This window comes from Tachypleus tridentatus, chromosome 1 (assembly GCF_004210375.1).
Source record: "Tachypleus tridentatus isolate NWPU-2018 chromosome 1, ASM421037v1, whole genome shotgun sequence".
NCBI lineage: Eukaryota > Metazoa > Arthropoda > Merostomata > Xiphosura > Limulidae > Tachypleus > Tachypleus tridentatus.
The window spans coordinates 97,285,071-97,311,157 of record NC_134825.1 but is presented as its reverse complement, the minus strand read 5'-3'; the positions used below and the strand labels follow the sequence as shown (position 1 = coordinate 97,311,157).

The window sequence follows — 26,087 nt, the reverse complement described above, 5'->3', positions numbered from 1 at the left end:
CACTGTCTAATGTTATGGACAAACCTTAGGACAGAACATGTTTAAATTGGTCCCATCGTTGAGAATCATAACGACGGTAAGAAAGTAAAATGTGGCTTTTTGTGACCTGAATGTTCACAAACTACACACTGGTGCATCAGTTCCAAATAAAAGAAAATGATGATTTAAAAAACTGTGACCAATGCATAGTCTAGTTAGAACAACTTCCTCTTTCCAATCCTTATGGAAGCAAGACAGCCAAAGTCCAATATAGGGTTTTATTTGGAAAAGCTTGTTTTCATGTTGCTCACTCCAAATTGACTGCCAGCAGCATGGAGCAAAGCCTGGAATAAAGGAACATAGTCCATGTATGGAACAGGCACAGCAGTGATGGTGTCAGAGCAGATAGATTTAGCAGTGGTGGTCATGAGCTCTCTCCTGCAAATACCAATGTGGCCCGGTATCCAGAAAAATTGGATAGAAGTAGATGTTAAAGAGAAATGAGCCAGTCAGTTTTGAATATTGGTGAGAACAGGATGTGAACTAACATAAAGCAATTCCAGGGCCAGTAGAGAACTAAGTGAGTCAGTATTAATAGTTCAATTTGAGTACTGCTTAGCTTCTATGTGATCCAAGGCAAGAGAAATGGTGTGCAGTTCAGCAGTGAACACAGAAGCTGTAAAGGAGATTCTGCATGCAACCACCAAACAACAAACCATGGCAGAGACCCCACAGTCACCTGATTTTAAATCATCGATATAAATAGAAATGGAAGGATGGTTCAAAAGATGTTCAGCAAATAGCAGACAGTATTTCCAATTTGGAGTGTCTGCTTTTCTCAGATGACTTAAAGATATGTCACATTTGGGGACTGTAATAAGCCATGGTGGGATGGGCTGACCAGTGGATACAGCAATGTTATCCAAGGACAGACCCCATTTCAATGAACTGCGCCTGGATACAAAGGACAAAAAAAGCAATGGCAGATCATCTGTTCTAAAAAGTATGGCCCACCGAAGAAGGAAAACACAACCCAAGGTGGGATGCTTTGGTAAGGAACGAAGTTTTGAAGCATATAGTAAAGACAGTTGCAAATGGCAGAGGTGCAAAGAAGGTTAATGAGACTATGTATAAGCACTGAACTGGGGAAGTGCTGAAAGCCCCAGTGCAGAACTGAAGTCCTTGATGATGAATGAGGTCCAGTATCTTTAAGACTGAGGTCCTGGCAGAGCCACAGACCAATGATCCATAGTCTAGTTTCAATCAAATAAGAGTACAATATATCTTTAACATAGAACATTGATCTGCTCCCCAAATGGTGGAAGAGAGGACAGGAAGTATGTTCAATGCTCTTGTACATTTGACTAATAGCTGCTTGATGTATGTTATAAAGGTCAGCTTATGGTCAAAGATAAGCTCCAAGAATTTTGTCTCAGGGACCACAGGCAACACCACTTCACTGATACAGAGTTCAGGATCAGGGCAAATACCTCGTTGGAGGCAAAAGTGCATGCAAATAGTTTTAGAGAGAAAGAAGTTAAAGCTGTTGCTTAAAATTTGATTTCAGAAAAAAATGTTAGAAATGTTTTCCAGAATCCATCAATATGAAAAATATACATTCACAACAAACTGATCAGTCTTCATTGGTCTTTAATGTTTTCACCACCTTCAACGGTTTGTTACTGAGAAGATTGTCACTTAATGTCCAAAAAACAGCAGATACAGAAAGTGAGGGCCAAAGACTGCAACCCAGTTAACCTATGGGTTAATCCAGCCCTGATACAACTACCTTCCAGGAAAGCTTATTTGTTCCTCTGCATAGCCACTAAAAGGAAATTTATAAATGATGAAAATTAAGGATATTTATTTATTGAATTTCTCACAAAGCTACATAAGGACCATTGGTACTAGCTGTTCCTAATAGTCTGATAGTCTAAAGAGATGGCAGTTATTTAACATCACCTGTTACCAAATCTTGGACTACTTTTTCTAGTGAATATTGGGATTTCACCATCACTCTTGCATTATACCCACAACTCCAAAGTGTACTGCAAAATTTTTTTCAGCGGTAGTGGAATGAAAACCATGCAAATTTAGATATGCAGCCTAGCACATTAACCACTGAGCTGTGCTTGGCCCAAATAGTCACAACATCCTTAACACAAGTTTTTTTTTTTTAAACATGTCTAAATACACTTATTTAATTCTATCCATTTATAAACTATTCCAGGAACTGAGATTCTACCATCTTTTTAATATATTACAATTAGTGCCTATTAAATAGTAATACCATTATTACTGGTTTCTTAGACACATGAAATTTTAAGACTTTAAATGGATAAACATTGTGTTTAACAATTCCCTGACTTTATCATTATCAATTGTGACTGTGAAAAATCTTTAAAATGTTCTACAATATGCAAAATGCATTCAAGAAAAATGTGATGTTTGCATATCACACTTGTAACAACCAGTATATTTTTAGAAAATTTGGTCAAAAGTTAACATTTACTACTTTCTGAGATCTTTACCTTTGGTTGTTGTTCAATACTACCAAATTCACTTTGTCCTGAATGACAACTTTTCAAAATTATTTGTTAAACTTCATCAAAAAAGTATTTTTACTTGGGTCTCAAATGCACCCTATAATATTCAAATCTGACTTGTCTTCACAAAAATTAAATTAATAAATTTCCACATAACACTTAATTTTTTGCTGTAATTGATATAAACTCCCTTTATTAAAGCTACATACAGATACAAACATCCAATCTAATGAAGAATAATTATTCTACATTTACTAAAACCTGAAAAAATTAACATCTAAGTTATCCAGACTTTCCACCAAGATTTAATTACTTTGAAAACCATTTACAGAAAATACATTTTACATACCTTTAATGAAGTTATTCATAAGCAAACTAACAAAAGATACAAAAATAATACAATGACAAAACTATTTTTGGTTCATACAATAACTAACCTTCCTACTGACAATCAATAATAGACACTCGGCAGCATATAACTGTAGTTGACTTTCAAGAAGTAGACTCAATATTGGAAAAAGAATATTGTTTTCTTTTGTAATCTGGGAGATAGGGACCCACTCCACAAAGCCGGCAAGTGTCATTAAAGTAGCTTCAACTACTCTACAATGAACCATCATCTGCAATATAAATTTTGTAATTAAAATAAATGCACAATTACACAGTCAAGCATACAATATTTACAGATTTTCAAAATAAGTAGTTTCAACTGGAGAAACAGCATAAATTAAAAGCAATAGAAGGACAACAAAAATATCAAAATAAAATAATTTTTTCAGTCATAAAAATGAAACATTGATTGATTTAGTATTTTATGGCACAAAGCAGCGAGGCTATCTGCGCCAGACATTCGGTAAAAATGTAAAAAAAAATAAATAAATGTAGTAATAGACATAAATGGAAATGAAGGTAAAACAAAAAAGTATAAAACCAATGTTGACACCTAGTCTACAATGTTAAGATAGAAGGCAGAGTATAAGAAGTTGTAAGGTATTTACTCCAGCAAAAAGGTAATGATCATAACCCGCCAGGAAGACTAACAGGTAAGTTCAAGAACCACCGTCAGTCACCTGAAGTTGGTCCTTCCAGCCCTGGTTCCGGGTTATGTGTCACAGCAACCAGTATCAAAATGTAAAAGAATAGAAGTTTTAAAAGATACATAGCAAAATTGTAACAATGAGTAGCCAAATGTCCAGTAAAAAGATAAAGTCAAGTAAATGGAGTAAAATTTGTAAAAGTAAATGAAGGTAAAAATAAAACACCAATTAAAACAGAAAATGGTGTAAAAACCAATGGTGACATCCAGTCTTCAAAGTTGTAAAATATTTACTATAGCAAAATGGTAATGATCATAACCCGCCAGGAAGACTAACAGGTAAGTTCAAGAACCACCGTCAATCACCTGAAGTTGGCCTTTCCAGTCCTGGTTCCGGGTTATGTGTCATAGCAACTATTATCAAAATGTAAAAGAATAAAAGTTTTAAAAGACACTCTGCAAAATCGTAATAATGAGTAGCCAAACGTCCAGTAAAAAGATAAAAGTCAAGTAAATGGAGTAAAATTGTAAAAGTAATTGAAGATAAAAGCAAAACGGCAATTAAAACAGAAAATGGCGTAAAAACCAATGTTGACATCCAGTCAACAAAGTTGTAAAAAACTACCTGTAGCAGAATGGTAATGATCATAACCCGCCAGGAAGACTAACAGGTAAGTATAAAAACCACCGTCAGTCAACTGAAGTTGGTCTTTCCAGTCCTGGTTCCGGGTTATGAGTCAATATGGCCAGTACTAAAAAGTTAAGTAGTAAAAGTGTGAAATGATATGCAGCAAAGTATAATAACAACTTCCAGGACGACTAACGAGTAGTTCAAACGGATAGTTCAAACAGTAGCGTTAGTCACCTGAAGTTGGCCTTTCCAGTCCTGGTGTCGAGTTATTTAATGTTCTGGCCATTGTCCAATGTCAAATTGAAGGAGAGAGATTAAAACTGTAAAAAAGGAACCACAATTAAAAAGGTGTAATGAATAAATATGCAACACTTAAATGAGATTAAAAAGATTAATGGCCATTAAAAAATTAAAAACATTATCAAGGTGGACAGAGTCACCATCACCAATAACTCTGTCCAATGTTACAGACTGACCCTGGGAAAAAATATGTTTAAAATATTGCCGTCGTTGAGAATTGTAACGATGGCAAGAAAGTAAAACATGGCCGATAGTGATTTGAGTGTTACACAAACTACACATTGGTGCATCAGTTCCAGATAAAAGAAAATGATGAGTTAAAAACTGTGACCAATGCGTAGCCTAGTGAGAACAACTTCCTCCTTCCGAACTTTACGGAAGCTAGATGGCCAAAGTCCAATTTTGGGTTTGATTTGAAAAAGTTTGTTGTCACGTTGCTCACTCCAAGTGGACTGCCAGCTGGCACGGAGCCGAGCCTTGAAGACAACACCATAGTCCATATACAGAATAGGCATAGGAGTGATGGTGCTGAAGCAGACATATTTAGCTGCCATGTCTGCAAGCTCGTTCCTGCGAATACCAACACTGCCTGGTATCCAGAAAAACTGGATTGAAGTAGCTGCTAATGAGAAATGGGCCAGTCGGTTTCGAATATCAGCAAGAATAGGATGTGAGCTAACGTGTAGCGATTCCAAGGCAAGTATAGAACTAAGTGAATCAGTATAAATAGTGCAGTTGGAGTACAGCTCAGCTGCAATATGATCCAGGGCAAGAGATATGGCATACAGTTCAGCAGTGAACACAGAAGCTGTAGAAGGGATTCTGCGTGCAACTACTGACCCATAGAAAACCATAGCAGAGCCCACTGAATTACCTGATTTGGAACCATCTGTATAAATGGGAACTGAATGATTGTTTGAAAGATATTCGTTGAATAAAAGACGGTACTTCCAATCTGGAGTATCTGCCTTTTTTAGGTGACTGAAAGAAAGGTCACATTTTGGGGCTGTAATAAGCCATGGTGGGATGGGACAACCTGTGGAATCTGCAATGTTATCCAAGGACGGACCCAATTCATCCAATTGCGCCCAGATGCGAAGGCCAAACGGAGCAATGACAGATCGTCTGTTCTGAAAAAGTACTGCCCACCGAGGAAGGAAAACACATTTCCAGGTGGGATGCTTTGGTAAGGAATGAAATTTCGAAGTATATTGTAAAGATAGTTGCAAACGGCGAAGGTGTAGAGAAGGTTCATGAGATTCAATGTATATACTTTGAACTGGAGAGGTACGGAAAGCCCCAGTGCAGAGTCGAAGTCCTTGGTGATGAATGGAGTCCAGCATCTTTAAGGCCGAAGGTCTGGCAGAGCCATAGACCATTGATCCATAATCGAGTTTCGATCTAATAAGAGCGCTATATACCTTTAACATTGAACAGCGATCTGCCCCCCAACTGGTAGAAGAGAGAACACGGAGGATGTTCAGTGCTCTTGTGCATTTGACCCGAAGCTGCTTTAAGTGTGGTATAAAGGTCAGTTTACGATCAAAGATAAGCCCCAAGAACTTGGTCTCCGGGACCACTGGCAGCAAAACTTCACCGATATGAAGTTCAGGATCAGGGTGAATACCCCGTCGACGGCAAAAGTGCATGCATACAGTTTTGGAGAGAGAAGTTAAAGCCGTTCAGCCAGAGTCCACTTCCATTACACAAGTGAGGGCGGTTTGTAGTTGCCGCTCAATATATCTCATGTTTGACAACTGACATGAGATGTGAAAGTCTTCGACATACAGCCCATTCGCAACAGTGAGAGGGAGTTGTTCAGTGATGGCATTTATCTTTATACTGAAGAGTGTAACACTCAATACACAGCCTTGATGGACTCCAAGTTCCTGTACAAAAGAATGGGAAAGTGTCGAACCCACACGAACTTGGAATCTCCTGTCCATTAAAAAATTTTTAATAAACATGGGTAGATGGCCACGTAACCCATATGTATGGAGGTCTCGCAAAACGCCATACCTCCATGTTGTGTCGTAAGCCTTCTCTATGTCAAAGAATATTGATACAAGATGTTGGCAGTTGAGAAAGGCTTCTTTGATAGATGTTTCAAGACGAATTAGGTGGTCTGTGGTGGAGTGCTGTCGACAGAACCCACGCTGGGTGGGCGAGAGGAGGTTGTTTAATTCAAGGAACCAAACAACACGAGCATTAACCATCCTTTCTAATGTCTTACGAAGACAGCTTGTCAAAGCAATTGGACGGTAGTTTGAAGGAATCTTGGGATCTTTCCCTGGCTTAGAGAAAGGTAAAATAATAGCCTGGCGCCAGGCATCAGGAAAAACATTCTCCTGCCAGATCCAGTTGAAAACAATCAGAAGGACATCAAGAGAAGCAGGAGATAGATGGTGCAGCGTCATAACGAATATCATCAGGTCCAACAGACGTACTGGTAGACCCATTAAGGGCCATTTTTAGTTCCACCAGGGTAAAGGGACAATTACAGTCAAAGAAACAGTCAGTTCGAAAGGAAAGAGGTGATCGCTCTGCCCAAGTCTTGATGGCCAGGAAGGTGGAGGAACAAGCAGAAGTGCTAGATACCCGGCAAAAGCTTTCACCTAGAGTGTTAGCGATGTTCTGAACATCAGTCACCTCCTGACCATCAGAGAGTAAGATCGAGAGGGGGATAGAATTGTAGTGCCCATTAACCTTTCGAATCCTGTCCCATATGATCTTGGAACTGGTGGTAGAAGATATGCTGGTTGTGAACTTAATCCAAGATTCCTTCTGGATTTGACGTCTTACCCACCTAGCATGTGCACGGGCCCGTTGGAAAGCAACCCGGTTTGAAAGTGTGGGATATCTACGAAAAGTATCCCAGGCCAGCTTTTGAGCCTTCCGTGCTAAGTGGTAAGCAGGATTCCACCACGGACGAGGATATCGTGGAAAACATGTCGAGGTTTTAGGAATACACTGAGCAGCTGCATGTGTAATACAGTCAGTTACCGCTGCTACACAGTGGTCTATTGATGGCTGATTTACGATGGCAGGATCAAGTTCTGCGAGAGCAGTGAAAGTGGAACAGTCTGCCTGATCCAGCTTCCACCGGGGGCACGCGGGTAGGGTAGCATCGACCACGGCCAGTCTCTCTCAAAAGGATCGGAAAATGATCACTGCTTAGTGGATTACTGTCAACCCTCCATGAAAAATGGGAGAATAATGAAGGGGAGCAAACTGAGAGATCAATAGCAGTAAAGGACTGACTAGGTGCATGATAGTAAGTGAAAGAACCAGTATTGAAAAGAGAAAGATTGTGATCAGAGAGCATCCGCTCTACAGATCGGCCCCTCCCATCAATAATAGCACTTCCCCAGAGGGGATGATGTCCATTAAAATCCCCTAGGATTAGAAATGGAGATGGCAATTGTTCAATGAGAGCATCAAGATCTGATTGATCATATGTCTCTCCAGGGGACAGGTACAGAGAACAAACAGTGATGGTATGACCCAAGGAAACACGGATGGCTACAGCCTCCAAGGGTGTGTTGAGTAACAAAGACAGGGTGGGCACGTGTTGATCAACCAACAGTGCCACCCCCCTCCATGTACTCAACCATCACACAACCTGTCATTTCTGTACAGAGAAAACTGCCGAATGGAGACAGTATCAGCAGTTGTGAGAAATGTTTCTTGTAAAGAAAGACAAACAGGATGGTAGGAAGCAATCAGCGTTTTGATATCATCCAGATTAGAATGTAAACCTCGACAGTTCCATAGTATCAAGGTGGCTATTTTTAAGAAGGTGAAGTGGCTGGAGAACCCTTCGGTTTACGACCACGTCTTTTTTCTTTACTGTCTTTAGTCGAAGGAGGTCTATCAACCTCCATGGATCCTGCTCTGGGTCGGGTGGGCAGGTTTTTGTTATTGGAAGGAAAATCCAGTGACTGAGGACGCGAACGAATAATTGTTTTGTCTCTTGTGGTGGGAGAAAAAGATGTATCAGAAGAAATGCCTGTATCTGAAACTGAAGGACGTGGATCTTGAGGTTTGTTGGAAGGTATGGGAGGAACAGAGATGGGTGTGGAAGTCGATTCATCAACCTTTTTAACCATGGAGGTCAAAAGGCTTTTCATTTGTTTTGAAAACGATTCTCTTGGAGGCACAGAGAGATCTGTCTGCACTCCCACTGTAGTTGTGGAATGAAGTGCAGCAGCATATTTCCAAGCCTCAGGATAACTAATGTTATGTGTCGTTTTCAAACGCTGCACCTCTTTTTCCTCCAACCATTTTGGGCAAGAATGAAAGTAAGAGGGGCGAGAACCATTGCAGTTTACGCAATGTGGGTTCATGTCACAGTCATAGGCATCGTGGTCCTTGCCTCCACAACGAGCACATGTCAGGGAACCACGACAAGATGTCCTTGAGTGGCCGAATCTCTGACATTGGAAACATCGAAGAGGGTTTGGTATGTATGGCCCGAACCCTGCAAATGAGATAACCTGCCTTGATGGTGGCAGGTGCACGTGGTGAAGTAAATGTTAAAACGAGGGTATTTGTTGGCAGTGTAACTCCATCTTTGCAGTGGAGATCGCCTCACTGCAGAAACTCCTTGAGTGGAGAGACCAGCGAGAATCTCTGACTGGGAACGTTCTTCAAATCCCTTTCAACAATAACTCCTCGTGAAGAATTCAAGGTAGCATGGGGTGTAACCTCAATAGGTATATCCCCAATTGCCTTTGAATTCAAGAGGAGTTCACTATGTTGGGATGTGGATGTTTCAACCAATGTGTCACCAGATCGAAGTTTCTTTACTGACTTTGGAGAGCCAGCAAGTCCCTCTAGTCCCTTTTGAATAAAAAAAGCGGACATTTGCCCTAAAGGTTTTTCCAAAAGAGAATGTAATATAAGAAAATGAGGTACGTGTGTTACTGATGTTGAAGATTGCTGTTCTGAGTATTCAAGACGTGGTCGCTTTACCCATTGACTGTTTTTTACAATTTTATTTAAATTTTTTAGAGGATCCATAGGAAAAAGAAAAAATTTCGGTACCCACTGACCCCACCCACCAAGGAGCCCTACAAGGGGACGCACTACAAAGTCACGCAAGGACAATGCAGCAACGCCAGGGTTTTGTGAGCACTATACCCAAACACCAGCATCAGGCACAATGTCCGCAACACCCATTGAGAACTTCCAACACTGGTACTTGGTTGACTCTAGCCCAAGTGGACCAGCCGATTGACCCAAGGGGGGCCACCCAAAAGCCGCCCGTCTACAGGAATTCGAGGCCAAAGTGGTGTGTTAGGGTTGGACCCCTCAACCACCAAGATCCTCACCTCCCCTTCACGGGTCGCCACGCATGGCAAACACGTGGGTGGATGTTTAGATCCCAGAGAAGGTAACCAGATAGAACAGAACCTTCCCTGGGAGGTCCCCTCACCATGTACAGGAATCCACACCGAGGGGGAAAATGAAACAAAAACTGGTGTCAATAAAATGAATGAATGTGTGTGTGTATTAACATGACTGAAAAATATCTTTAAAGAGACTATTTCAATTTAGACACTTGTGAGAGATATTATTTTTTGTTTTAACCATCAAAGCTAACTAATCACAAATGTCAAGATAATTTTCAACCTTTTTGTAATTTTGAAAAAAGCTAACACATGCAAGTTTCAAAAATTACAAAAGACAAAGTATCTGAAGATGTTTTCCAAGACAATTAAATATGTATAACTAACATTACCAGTTTTGCAACAGCAGCTTACAAAACAAAGTTTAAATTTAGCTCCAAGTGCTCAGTTGTACCACTCACCTCTTCTTTTTTATCAGTCTGCCGCTGGAAAATACAAAATAACATTCAAGTTTCAGAAAATCATTACTAAAACAGTAATTTACACTTTGTCTATAAACATTTTTTTTTGTATTTACAAAATAAAAATATTTCTATGAGTTACAATATTTGTTTTAATTTTTCAGCTGTTAATTTATGATTATTTTGAAAAACTAACAGCACTGTGAACACTAATCATGAGTTTTTCTTGAATTAAAAAATTATAGATAGAATTTTTATGAGTATATTTACCTAGTTCCATTTTCACATTTAATTATCCATGTAATGTTTAAAAAAAATTCATATATATATATATATATATATATACACACACACATACACACACACACGTTTAGTTTAAAAATAAATTTTTCAAAAAGATTTATTTTGCACAACACCTTTGTTAATCAGGGTGATAAATTATTTCTTGAAAATGACGTGTTTTGTATTTCCAATGAAACACGTATATTCATTGGTGGAACTAAGCCAAAATAACATAGTGAGAGTGTAGATGTAACTCGGCATGTGTACGAGAAGAAATTAGTAACAACTATTCGTTTTTAAAATGATTTTATTTTGCTTTATGCTTTTTCTATGTTCTGGCTGAAATGTCTTGGCTAGCTCCCTGTACCCTATCAACTAACAGAAAACAACCCCTCCCCCTACACTTATTCTGCTACTCATTACATTAAACTTTCTTTGGTTCCCTAATTTAATTTCTTTCTAATTTCAGCACTGTGTATACTTCAAAGTTAGTGTAGAATAACTTTCTTTGTAATGTAAGTTTTAGTATTAGCCTATTTAAGCATCCATTCATGTAACTGTTTAATTAAGGTACAGTTACAACAAAGTGTTTATACCCCTGTGTTGTGAGTAGTTTTTTCCTCAGAAGTTAAAAAGTACCATGATTAGGATAATGAAAGTAGAGTATATTATAAATATTATACTAACACACATCTACATAAATTTTTATGTAAATTGAACGACAATTAAACTGTTTATAAACAAATAACCAAATATAGGAGGAGCAGAAAGTGTTCGTGCAACTACTTTAATGGTCAGTTGTGTAGCCTTTTAGGTGAATTACATGGCGCAATCTCTCCTCATAGCCCTCCATGATCGTTTAACAATACTCAACTGGTATTTTCTTCCATTCTTCTTTACAGAAGGCCTCCAAATCTTGCAAGTTTTTCGGATGACACTGACGAACACTGGTCTTCAACTCATGCCAAATGTTTTCAATTGGATTGAAATCAGGTGATGCTTAAGGTCATTGTCGTGCTGGAAGATCCAATGACACCCAAGCCGCAAGTTCCAAGCATCATTCTTGATATAAGTGCCTAATACATCAACATACTGCTCTTTTTTCAGGATTCTGTTGATGTGGTGAAGGCTGCCTACACCTGAAGAGCTGAAGGAATCCCATAGCATGATCAAGCCACCTCTGTGTTCAACTGTAGGTACCGTGTTCTTTGGAAGATTTCATTCCCCCTTCTTATGGAAAATATTGCAAACATAATTGTGGCCGAAAAGCTCGATTTTAGTCTCATGTGACCAAAGAATACTCTTCCAATAGGTAAAGGGTTTAACTATATGTTTTCTTGCATACCTCAATCATGCTTCTAAATGAACAGGCTTTAAATATGGAGCTCTACAAGGACGGCATACTTTAAACCCAGAAGTGCGTAACACGTTCGTGACTGTAGAGATGCTTACTTCAACCCCAGTTTCCCTTACCAGTTTCTGTACGTCATTACGTGTTAAACAAAGGTTCCTACTAACTTCTCTGAGAACCTTCCGCTTGGTTCTCTCTGGAATTTTGGTGAGGCGTTCGGAACGAGGGAGGTTAGCAGTTGATCCTGTAAGCTTAAACTTGGCAATTATGCTTTGAACAGTAGATTTCAGCACATTAAGTTGTGTAGCAATACCGGAAAGAGACACACGAGGCTTGTATTTTACAATAATTCGGTTTTTTAAATCACTGGATAGTTGGTTCCTGTTCGCCATGATGACCAAGCAGATAATGACAGAGATGGCATTAAATTGCTGGGAGTAAATGTGTTGCTGGCTAAATTCCAATAACTATGAACCAAGTGTCTAGTTTTGGAGTGGTATAATGTAGTTTATTCGCCAAACTAAACAAAATTTTTACGGGAATGTCAGTTTTTTCACACTTTCTGCTCCTCCTATTTTTGCTTATTTATGAACAGTTTATTTGTCGTTTTAATTTACATAAAAAATTATGTAGATGTGTGTTAGTATAATATTTATAATATATCATACGCCTATTAGCCTAATCATGATACTTTTTTAGTTATGAGCAAAAACTACTTGGGACACAGGGGTACGAACACTTTCTGTCATAACTGTAGCAAAATGTAATAATGTATAACTCTTACCATTTCAACATACATCTGATAATGACTTTGTAATGTCTGAAGGAAAAATGTGAGTATATTATTTAAGTCTAAAGTCATAGCTTGATAAATCTGTCGTCTCCGCTGATTCTGAATGCTCTGAAAAGCCACAATATCTTCTGCTAATCGTAAAAATATGAGTAGCACCAATTCTTTCTGTGTTTCCTAAATTAAACAAAAGAAATTAAAATGTATAAATATAAACAAAACTACATTACTAGTTTGTCAAAGAAGAGTATCACTAAACTGCATGAAGACTAGCTACAAAGAAAACAATTATGATTTTATAAGAAAAACTATTATTGCGAGGTCAGTGTAGCTTAAATTAATGATACAATATATAATAATTAAGTTTGCAGGTACTTTATTGTTAATCATTTTCTTTTGAAAATTTTTATTTCACTCATTAACTTACTCGTATACAACATATAAGCCTATTCATCATAAAAACTAAAAGTAAAAAGTCACTCAGGACAATGACCAACAGTAATTTAACTTCTATCACTACAATAACATTATTTTTGAAAAATTCAAGTTTTATGTATTACTGTGTAGTCAAAGTCAATTTACAATATAAGGAAAAGAGTTACATACATAAATGAGCATATACTTTTAGTTTTATGATTATTCAATTATGTTATTGTAATGAGTTTATATTTGTGCTATACATGAAAGATTCCAAAAATCTCAAAATTTTATCTACATAGAAAGATTAATTTGTTTAGTTGAGGTGGATATAAGAAATAAATAAACTTCATATTTTAAAAAAATATGTAGTTTTTAACAGTATCATGTGTGTCAATTCTATAACACTGATGAATTAAAACTCATGATCTTAATAGACAATAAAATTGATTGTTGTTACACGAATAGCTTCAGTACAAATTAAAAACATTTAAAAACCATCCAAGCTAAATGCAATAAGACAATCACATTTGAAGAACACAAAATAAACATTTCTCAACAGTATAATTTTCAAGAAGTTCCAATAAAATTGTGTTTTAGACTCAACATTCAAAAATTACTAAATGTATCGTGTATAGTACAAATACAGCTTCCACAAGTTCCTTCAAAATTCATCACACTGAAATCACTGAAAATTTCACTCTTGTATTACATAATAAACTAACGTATTGATATTATTTTTAGCTTCAGTTATAGCCAATATTCCAAATTTGCATGCAGATATACATAAATATCTGGTAAATTGCCTTCTAATATTTGTTTATATTTATTTCAAGTACCTACTATCATGTTGTTTGATAATGTGATTCTGAACAGTACACTAAGATTCAACATGAAACTTCTCTGCACATACTAGATTTATTCTATCACTATCTCAAAATTTGCTGACACAACGATCCTCTTTAATAATGCATGCTACTATATTTTTTATTACTGTCTATCCTGTTTACACCATTACTCTTCTGCAAATATATTTCAAACATTTTGGATTTTTTGGATTTTCTAATACATTATTTTTCCTTCTCTAAATAAATTGTCATAAATGTGTGTTGCTCCATTAACAATAAAAGTTAGATATAGCCTTAAATCTCTAAATGAATTTATACAAATGCTGAAGCATCATAATTTTGAATTTCCCTGTTATGTAGTTATATCTTAATTATCAACAATTAGTAACAGCATTAATGTCATATAAGAATTAGGTAGACAGGTTCTTACATATTTTAATAACTTTCCTGAACTATTTGTGAAAATCACAACTTTAAACCATTCTCAAATAAAAATCACATACAAAATTTCTACACTTAAGGTCTTGAACTGCTGCTCTAAAAACTGTGTATCTGACAATTCCAATGTTGAATTCCCTAGAATATAATTTGGAGTAATATTCACCATTGCAGGCTATTCTAGATCCTACATTAATTATCTTAAACAAGTCCAATCAATATGACTATTTACCTGTTGAATAAATTTAATAATTCTTTGTGAAACTTACCCCTATGGCTGAAAGTTCATACATCTCTTGAAGAAAACTGGGCCAATGTTGTGGCCACTCTCGTTTTACCATTTCCACAATGATTCGAGATAAAGCAAATTTTATGTGGCAATGTTCCACAAGTATATGTTCAGTTCCCTATTGTAAATAAGAAAATATGTTGTTTTCTTCAACTAGAAAAACAAATTGAGTAACAATAATAAAGTTTTATTGTAAATAAATTTTCACCTTAGTCCCCTATTAAAAACTTTTACAAAAATCTTTTGTGTAGATAAGTTTCCTTAATGTAATTATGCATGCATAGTTTATCATCAGTAGTTTCTGAGTTGCAGTTGCAAGGTAAATTTGGTAAGGTATCCAAGCATAAAATGGATTTGGAGAAATGCTTTTCCAACATACCAAACCAAGCACATGGAGTAGATCAATAATTACTTGAAAAGTCAGATTTTTCAAGTGAAGCAACATATGCACAAGATGCTCCAATTATATCAAATTATTTATTTCTTCAAACTTCATATTAAAGAACAAAATAGATAAAGCATTTAAAAGTATGAATACATATAACCATATTATCAACGGATGGGTCCACAAATTTGGAGTTACGACTTATAGTGAAAACCTTTTCATTTTCAGCACAGTACATATTTATATTGCACCTATAGTGCTATTATCACTCAATTTAACCTTTGAGTGTTTAGTGCTTGGTATACTTTATTACTACCAGTAGTACTATTAATATAGTAGAGCTACATCATTTTTTAAATTCAACTTTTCAAATGCAGTAGACCTGCTACAAGTATAACTGATAGTTAGTACAAAATAAACAACTGACAAATGAAAACTTTATTAAACATTCAAAGTGAGACTTTCAAGTTCAAACCAGTATGATTATCTGCTAGTCTTCTGTTTCTCTGCACCTCTGATATTCTTGGAGTGTTACATCATATGAAATCAACCTATTGAAACTATTTTTATTTCCAAAATTACAAGTTAACAGGTTCAAAGAAACACTGCAATAAAATTTAAGAAGAATTACGTTTCACTAGTAGTGTTAGTGCCCTCAAATGCATACATAACATTTTTTTAATGTGCTTCATTTTGTTTGTTGTTAAGTTTTAAACCCACACAATTGGCTATTTATGCTCTGTCCATCATGGGTATCAAAACCCAATTTCTTTGCATCATAACCTTTCAGTCTTACTAATTAACCAACAGGGTTGGTTACACAATCTAACATAAATGAATTCACAATCCGTGATGACGAGAAAACCTACCTGTAGAGAATTATATATTTAAGAACAGCTGGTATGGGTAGAGAAAGCACCAATAGAGGAGCGAACAATGTTTCGACCTTCTTCAGTCATCATCAGGTTCACAACGAAAGAAAGGGATACTAACCGGTAGCTTACCACATGTTTGAAGGCAATTGAGCATAGGAATGTAAAGAGCATGCTTAGATGTTGAATATATTTATTAATATAGGTATAAAGGTGTTCCTTTGTATTGGTTTATTTTGGGTTTGAGTTGTTGTATAAGTAAAGCTTCTTTAATTTTGCATTTGTTTATGTTTGTTTATTTAGCATTTGGGTGACTTCTATGTTTATGTTGTGTTTATTTGACTTGCAGTGTTCGAAAACGTGTGAAGGTGAATTTTTGTGTTCTTTGAATCTGGTTTCCATTTTTCTACTTGTTTCTCCAATATAAAAGTCATGGCAGTTATCACATTGTATTTTATAAATAATGTTGGTGTTGTGTTTGTTAGTGTAGTTTTTACACAGTATAGACCTTAGTTTTGTGCCTGGTTTTTGAATAAATTTGATATTAACTGGAATGTCGTATTTTGTTGCTAGTTTTTGCCAAATGTTGGTTATTTTTCTGCTGATGGCGGGAATATATAGCATGCAGCTGTATATGGTTTCGTTATTTTTTGATTCGTGTTATATATTTACTTTTCTTGGTTGATTTTGCTTTCTGTCTAGATGTATGCGTATAATGTTTTCTATGGTTTGTGGAGGGCACTTATTAATGTTGATGAAGTATTGTTTAATTTTGTGTAATTCATTGTTAATTTAATCTGGTGAGCATAGTTTTATGGCTGTGTTTATTTGGTTTCTTAGCATGTTGAGATTTTGTTTTGTTTCATGTGCTGAGTCTCAATAAATGTATAATCCAGTATGGGTGATTTTTCAGTGGATTCCTGTTTTAAATTGTGTATCGGTTCTTGTAATTTTGAGGTTATGAAATGATATTTGATTGCTTTCTTCCTGTTCACATGTGAAGTTAATGTTGGGATGTAGAGTTAATGTGATTAAAAAATTAAGTGTGTTCTGATTAAAAAATTAAGTGTGTGTTCAGTAGATGTGAATCCCACAACTGTGTCGTCTACATATCTGTACCAATATAGTGGTGGATGTAATGCTGTGTTAATTGCTTGTGTTTCAACTTGTGTCATAAAAATATTGGCGAAAATTGATGATACTGGATTGCCCATGTTTAGGCCATTTGTGTGTATGTAGTTATGGTTGTTGAACATGAAGTTAGTCTTCATCGTGGTGAATTCTATGAGGGTTGCTGGGAATGTTTAGTGATGGGTTAAAGTCTCGAATATAGAGTTCTAAGGCTATCTTGCAGGCTTCAGTGGTTGGGACTTCTGTAAAGAGGGATATGATATCAAAACTGGCCATTAAGGCTTTATGATTAAGTTGATTTAGATTTGAAATTAAAAAGTCTTTGATGAATGAGCTGGCTGATGTTACATATTTGGAGAATGCCCATGCTATGCACTTACCAAAATTGTAATTAAATGATTACAGTGGATATTATTGGTTGTGGTGGACAATCTGGTTTATGAGGTTTGGGGATGCCGTATATTTGTGGTGTGCAAGAGTCAGTCCTGTGTAGGTAGGAATAAAGTGTTTTTGATATTGTATTGGCTTTTTTCTTTTTTAGTAGTATTTTGTTCAGTTGCGTTTCATGTGTCTTTGTTGGGTTTGTGTGTATTGGTTTAAATTTGTTTGTGTCTGATAGAATGTTCTTCATTTTTGGATGCATTCATTCGTGTTTATTATAACTATAGCGTTTCCTTTATCTGCTTTTAGATTTTTAATGTTTTTGTCTTGTTTTAGATTTTTTAATGGAACTAACATCTCTTTTTGTGAGGTTATTTTTTAGTTTTATGTTTTGTGAAATTATGTTTATGGTTTTGTGAAAAAATCATTTAAGTTGTTTTTAGGTGTTTCTGGAAAATATAAATTTTTAATTTTTCCTTGGAAGTTTGTCTCTTGGATGTCAATGGAATTGTCAAACTTGTCTTCTTTCTGTTGGTTGTTTATGTTTTCTGTGAAAAGTATCAGAAGTCTTCTAAACATGCTTTAATTTCTAAGATTGGGATGTATCTAGGTGCTATTGAGAAGTTGAATCCTTTTGTAAAGGAGATGTATTTCACAGGTGTTTAATTGTCGGTTGGATCTGTTAATCGTAAGATTAGTCAATGGTTTGTCATGTTGGTGTCTTTTCTATTGTTTGCATCTTAGTTTCTCTAGTTTTTTGTTGTGGCAGATCTTTTTGTCCTTGTCATTCCTAGTGTTGATTTGGTTGAAGTTTCATTGTATCAGTCTGTAAATCTAGGCACGCCCTCTACATTCCTACACACAATTGCCTTCAAACATGTGATCAGCTACTGGTCAGTAACCCTTTCTTTCTTTGTGAACCTGACGATGACCGAAGAAGGTCGAAACGTTGTTCGCTCCTCTACTTGTGCTTTCTCTACCCATACCAGCCATTTTTAAGTACATAAAAGAATTAACACATTTTTTTATGACAACAAAATACTCAGGTATATGAAATAATAACTCATTAAATTATTCTGGCATAGTTGAAAACATTAATGAAGAGTAATAATGAAGAGTAACAATTCTCAAACATTATTGATAATTATTTATCAGTCTAATACTGATGAACTGATCTTGAAAATTTAATTTAATTATACTGAATCTTTAAGATTTATATTTAAACTTGCAAACTTCAAATCTTAATTATTTTTAAGACTTCTGTACAATTCCAGAAAAAGAACAGCAAACCTCGTTGTTACACTTAACATTCAAGAGTTTTTCAGGTGCTTTAATATACTGAAAAGGAATTTCCATATACACTACTGGTACTGTAAGAGTATTGTCTACTGACAGTAATACAATGCTTTCTTCTAGAAAAGTTACAAAAGGTGTGCTATCTAGGATAGTACCTAAAACAGTAAAGCTATACATAGCTATAGAGTGGGACAAACTATAAAATATATTTTTTGTACAATAACCCTTTATAGAGTATTAAATAATTATATTCCTACTTTGTTAAATTTTAAAAAATGTATGTATTTATTAAATATCTTTTTAGTTCAATATTTTAAAAATGAAAATACTCTTACAAAGTGCAAACTAAATTTTATTCTTCATTTCCACATTTTTTAAAAATAATACGACATATTTACTCTTGCAAAAACTGCATAAGAAAAATTATTTTCTCCAATCTTTCAATTCTAGCAATGCAGTTACAGAATAATTTTCATTTGTATTTTCCAACTTTAGCAACAACAATGTAAGAAGATATACTACTGCAAAGTAGCAGCATAGTAATTTTTATTTTTGGTTTTAAAAATAATATTTTATCACAATGTACTTACTGTTGCAAGAAGTTGCATAGCGTTATCTTTGATAAAAACTTTTTCCTCTTGAGTCATTCCATTCCACTTGAATCTGAAAGAATATAACTGAATGATAACACTAAGGTGATGTTTAAAACTGGCCTGCTAGTTTGTCAACTCTTATGAATAATAGTAAATGAAAAATAAAATAATAATAATAAATATAAATAAACAATCAATACTAGAATTAGAGTAAATAATATTATTAATTATTGCCATAAAAACTAATTCAAATGACTTTAAAAATTGATAATAATTACAGTTCATTTGTTTAAATCAGGTTCATGTTATAAAAGCTTTTCACAAAAATCAATTACATATCTATATAGCACCTAGACAGCCAGCCTGATGAGGTCTAGTACTAGGTGAAAGGCTTCATCAGCACTGGTTATGGCAAGTGTAATGTGGTTGATGTAATCTCCTTTGCTTTTGTCCAAAGGATCTTCTTTGTACGGAATGAACTACTTGTTGTTTCTCTGACTTTTGTATGCTCGTTCTATGTATAACCATTTTTCATAACTACCAATTTTAGAGTATCCCTTGCTACTTGAATGTTTACAAATGATCTTCTGTTGAGCTAAGCACAGCGATTAGCAAACTGAATTGTGGACATGACATTAGTAATCCACAAGTTGGCAATGGGTGGTGTTGGCTAGCAGCTTCTCCTCTAGAAACTGTATAAGGAAATATTTAAAAACAAACTCAAATTTCTCTAGTGTGAGAACTTAGTAACGTAAAATATTATCCATAATTGCATCATCAGTATTCTGAAGTTATATTTCTATATTTTTCAATTTATGGGGCTAAAGAGCAATTAAAGAAAATGCAGTACAGATAACCCTCAGGTTTTATTAGTTGATTAACACTGCCACCAAACTTGCCCATCCTAAAGCTATTTGCTACTGTCACTAATTTTGAACTGCTGACAAGAAAAAAATGTAACTGGATGGCTAACAGTACCAACTTCTTTGCTACTTAATGCTTGAGTGTTATATAAAGTGTAAAGTTACTAGTTTTTACTTACTATTATGTTTCTAATTTATGACTGTATCATTAAATGTTGCATAAGCAGGCAGAGGTCTAGGGGAGAAGTAAGAAAGGCCCAATTCTCTTCATTTTTAGTGTACTCTTTAATATTGAATAAGCAAGAGAGGATATCAGGAAAGTTTCTAAGAAATTCTGATCCCCTTCCATCAATTTTCTCCAGAAGTCAAATAACTACTCTTTTGTGTTGTATAAGCAAGTGGAGAAGTAGGAGAAGGGTCCAAGGAAGCCAGACTCCCTTCTTCCATTAGAAAATTAATTGTATCTTTTAGTATTGTATAAATAAGAACTAATCTAAGTGTCTAAAGAACCTGGACCCTAATTTCTTTTCAGAAATCAACTAAAAAAGAAACTGACAGATATCCTTATACTACCAAACATCACAAAGAAACATCAAATATCAGTGTTCTTATCTGACTGGCCTATTAATTACCATAAAAATTTTTTTAGGCCTTCTGAAATTAATATAGCTGGAGTAACCCAGTAAAATACTCAGTAAATAAATAATTATTAGTGAGCCAATAAAACTATACAAATGCCAATTAAACTTTATCAGTTTTGGCACCTTGACCTTTCCAGATGCTAACTATGATTTGGATGGTATTCATGGCCCTTAGAAAAGGTGCAAGCCAAAACATAAGGAACAATAATAATAAAAAAACAATTTATCTGAAATTGTTTGTCATTTTTATTACAAATGTTTTCAACATTGCTGGTGTCCAAAACAAGTTAAAATGCAAGCAGCATGACTGTATAAATAATGACTTTATAGAGAATTTTAAATCATGTATCCTGTTTGTAAATGAAACCTATAATTTTTTTCTCTAGCCTATCAATTCACAAACTCAGTACTCGGTGTGATCTTGTGATGGCAATGAAAAACAATATTCTATTATTATATCACATGCTAAGGAAGATAGCACAGGATATTTCTTTGGTTATTGGTATAGACAATCAGTGATGCTCAAGTACTGGTACTTCTGGTACTATTACAAGCCCTATTCTATAGTTGACACTGGTTAATCCAAAATACTATACTGTCATTTTCTAACATCCATAACACAATATTCATCTGGATGTAGTATGAATGTCGGAAAATGTAAAATAAGTTTGTTTATTAGAAAATGAAGAAGAATTAAAAAGTCTTATTCTCATTTTTGCAGAGCCATGAAGAGTTTTTCCTGCTATTTATTAGTTATTTTTTCACTAAAATTCATAATTTGGTGAAAAAAAGAATTAACAAATAAAATAAATTGATAGTACTCTTAATGTTTTTAAGGATATAGCAAAAGTTAAACTTACCACATCACAGCACAATAAATACATAGGTTTATAATTTTTTTAATAGATTAGGTAAATGTTCCTTTAGTTTGTAAATGTGTGTGATAAAGTATTTTTGAAGAAGGCTACAGAAATTTTCTTAAATAAAAAGACAGATAACTTGAGGTAAGTTTATACAGTTTAGAGATGAGTTAAATAGGTAACAAAGATAACTTTATTACCAGTTTAACAAGTAATAAGTGTATAACATTTGGAGAAGATTTTGTCATAATTGGATATTGTTTATAAGGCCTAGTAAAAGGTACCTGATTGATGTTTTTCTTTTTAAATTATGGTGTTTATACTTTTTAATGGATATCCTACACTTTCATTCAGTTGCAATGTTTGTAAACAAATTTCTTTTTATTGTGTTGATCAAATAAAATTAAACCAGATAAGTTTAATTAAGTTTACTGTTTTATGGGTCAGTAACTGCTAAATATTCACTTAACATTATTTTTATTTATATCCTATTCAAACAATTTGCATAAGTAAATTGGCTGACTACTTAATTATTTCTAAGTGCAACTGTGATGTTTTTATTTATTTATTATTACCTTTATTAGTGGTAGTAACACATGTTTTAATTATTTAATTATCAATTTGTTTGATACAAACAGCATCAGTGTACAGCCATCTCTGATCAAAATTAGGGATTCAATAACCAAGTAAAAAGATTATCTTTAATTGCACTTTGTCCTGAAATACAGGGATTCTGCACCTACATAAAAATGAGTTTCATAACTTTTCAATGACTATTTTTAGAAATTAGTCATTGAAAAATAATTTTTTTTGTGTGTGTGCTACACAAACTACTTGGGTAAACGTACTTATGAATGTAAATATTATATATTGGTAAATAATATTTTGTGAAGTGACAAGGCAGTAACATTTATATTACTAATAAAGCAGTATCCTAATGTAACAGAATAATTTAAAAATGGAGTCAGTTTTTCAGTGTTTTTTGACAATTTCTGTTCAATTTTCATAGCAGCTGATGTTTCTTACTAAGCTATAAGTTAAGGGAGACTGCTGAATAATTTTCACTGCAACAGTCTTGAAGAACTGTCCATATTGAAGTCTAAAGCATAGCAAGTTTTAACACTAACATTTGAAGTCCTATTTAAATCATTAATAACTTTATTTGTAACAAAACCAGTATCATATTTGGAATGTTCCTTTAAAATCATCTTGTCAAATCCAGGCTTGCAAAGTGATGTAGTCCAATTATGTTTTCCATTCATCCTGATGTGAAAACTCTTTCCAACACTCCCTTGACTACACCAAAGTAATCTGCATTCATAAAAGACAACATAACAAATTCACCATCCCAGTTTGTTTTTTTTAGCAATAAAATATAACTTTTTATGTTCTGAAATTCTTGAAGAAACACAGAGCTTTGTGGATGAAGAGAAGGAAATTGACAGTTTCCTAAGCATTGTTATACAATTTTAACTGCAGTGGATTTAGTACATATCCACATTTTAAAATAAATAACAGGGGTAAGCACTTTTTCACAACAGCTTTTCTCCAACCATTTGTGCTTACAAAACTTTGATGGAAGATCTGAACATCCAGTTTCACTTCTGAAGTCACTATTTTTTATTGCAGAATCCTTAAAAAAAGTAGAAATATGAAAAAAGATTTTACAAATTTCCAGTGAGCTGTTTTACTTCCACCTCTAAAAGCACTGTAAATTGTAAGTACACTACAAGTTACTACTTTACAGCAGGTGTCTTTTTGAATTGAGTTAATAACAACTTATTTCATTTCCAGTTAACATTAGGGCTATGAATATCTGTAATAAATCCTTTACAACCAAGGTGTACCACAGCATGGAACAGTAGTAGCATGTCTAAGAACTCTTATTTGATATATCTCATGTGCAGTTTTCTCTTTTTCAAAAGGAAGCACAAATGGTACAGTGTTTTATCTTGAGGGACTTGTTTAAACTCTCAAACAAAAGAGTTTAAATTAATCCCAATCAGTTTCAGAGAAGGGATAAGAATAGATGAGCCTGGCTGCATAATAGACCTCACCATAGGATGGAAAACTGCTGTCATCTTCCACTGGAAAGGAACCTCCAGCAGAAATGGGATTAATGCATTTTGTGTAAGGAGAAATCCACTTACATCAATTTTAGAAATATTCTCATCAAATTGTGAATTCATGTTCAGTTTACTAAACCAAATCAAATAAAATTTGAAATTTTTTTAAAAATTGCAAATCTCAGCAAACTGAAAAACATACCAATACACTATAGTGCAAAGAAAAAAAGAGAAGTCGCGAACATGAATACAGAGGTGTGTGCACATGTAGGTGTGTTGTGTCACATTTCCAACAATGGAAGATTGCTACATGATGACACTGATACAGTGGTGCAAATTTTGTCTACCACACATATCAGCACTTTTTTAAGTAGTTCACAATATTCAATGATTTATAAAGAACCTTGTTGATGCATGGTTTACCTTTATAATGTGTTACTTAAAGAAAGTGTTTATTACATCATTACACAATACAAGTATCACAGTACACACCCACTTAATTCACAAACAGACCTCAACTGGCAATCAGGGAAGAAATGTACTTCATATATATTAACTATTACATTGTATAAAGCCAGTAATTAAGTTAGTCATAATTCATACAGCTAACTGAAACCTGTTTGTAAAATTGATAATGATAAAAAAAGTTCAGAGAGAAAGAGCAAATTTGTAAACACTAACTTGCTCTAATATTTTCCATCAGTCTAGAGTCAAGCTATGTTACTTACAATAAATAGTTATCACATATGTGTACTAACTTGATGACATGTTCAATCAGCTGCAGTCCAAAGTGACGTACTACAGAAGAGTAATCTTTGTTTGTTAGTTGAAGACCACACTGGACACAAAGAGGAGAGTTTTCCTTGAAATCTTCACAAATCTAGGAAACATGCAAATATGAATACACATGAAAAAGGAAAATAAAATGACATCATAGCTACAATAACAATAAGGAATTAATGCAATAGGCAAGCAGAACTTCACATGATTATCTTTTATCCTGTTGCTCACTCTCCATTCAGCAGTTCAAAAGTAAAAGAAAACTATTGTCGATAGGTACTATCAAACAGTTTTCTCTCCTCTAGTCAATAGTGTAAAATGAAAAGGAAAAAAGTTGATAGTCAGTGCTACTAGCCAGTTGCCTTCCCTCTTGTTAGCAGTTTAAAATAAGTAATAGTGCTACACCACAGGCAGGTAGAACAAGTCTTGAGGTCTTGATGGCATTGGGGTTCAAAGTAGTGACCCACAAAATTCATAAGCCTCCCCCTAATGAATCACTAAAACTGAACTTTTTCTTAAAGGAGAAAACTATAAATTACAGATAGCCCAATATATAAATTTGAGCTCAACTACAAACAAACATAACAGCAACATTTCAACTACTTGAATAATTAGAATAACCAAAACAGTAACAATTGATCCTAATTTTAATTAGTTGTTTATTTTTTGTGACAATAAATTTAATCATATACATTTGATTAATCAATTGTTTCAATAATAAAAAAATAGTTAGTGAAGAAACTACATTCATTGATTTTTTTTATGTAACACTAGTTAATTTAATCATTCAGTTCTAATTTTAGAACACAATAGATGTATCAGGCATGAGAACAGAATGTCCTAAGACTATAACTATAATTTATCTGGCTTTCAAACTAAACTATAAATGGGTAAAACAATTTTTTATTACTGCTTGTGACAAAAGGTAGACTGAAAATTTATCAATTTATATATTAATTTTTGAAAGTAAGAAATTAAAACATGGATATCAAAAAAATTTAAATTATATAATTTGATGCTGTGCTTACAGAATTACATTGAAAATAATGTAGTTTAATTATATTATGAATGTGACCTAAATAAAAGTTTTTCTTCATGTTCTTCCTCTTATTTTGATAAACCTCCAAATCCTCATTTCTATTAAGTTTCTCATTCTTGTTAGATTGTATTTTTAACTTATCCACAGTTTAGTTTTCTTATTATACATTTAGGATACTTCTTTTCAGTCAGCTGAGCTGAAATAATTAAAACAGTTCACACTACATTAACATTTTTTTTCCTTGTTACATAAACCATCTAATTTACCTTTTCCATTAATGTTTTGCAATTTTATGGATTTCGCTTTCCTACATTTGAAGACAATACTCTTACTAATTCTATAATTATAATTGATATTTGGATCTTCACTTAGCATAACTGTGTTTTTGTTGAGTTTTTTTTTTTTTGAATTTCACTCAAAGCTACACAAGGGCTATCTGCACTAGCCACTCCTAATTTAGC

The 26,087-nt window shown here is 34.3% G+C and overlaps 1 protein-coding gene across 1 annotated transcript in view; it reads right to left on the bottom strand.

The window, feature by feature from the left end:
• The window catches only part of Ranbp21 (exportin-5-like protein Ranbp21), a 130,092-nt gene that overhangs the window by 98,924 nt on the left and 5,081 nt on the right, over positions 1-26,087 (bottom strand). Inside the window, exons 2-7 of the mRNA XM_076468574.1 lie at positions 24,566-24,687; positions 19,375-19,447; positions 14,700-14,837; positions 12,722-12,904; positions 10,305-10,328; positions 2,963-3,145 (exon numbers count right to left, since the gene is read on the bottom strand). Of these exons, the coding sequence (XP_076324689.1) occupies positions 2,963-3,145; positions 10,305-10,328; positions 12,722-12,904; positions 14,700-14,837; positions 19,375-19,447; positions 24,566-24,687 (723 nt within the window). The remainder of the gene's footprint in view (positions 1-2,962; positions 3,146-10,304; positions 10,329-12,721; positions 12,905-14,699; positions 14,838-19,374; positions 19,448-24,565; positions 24,688-26,087) is intronic.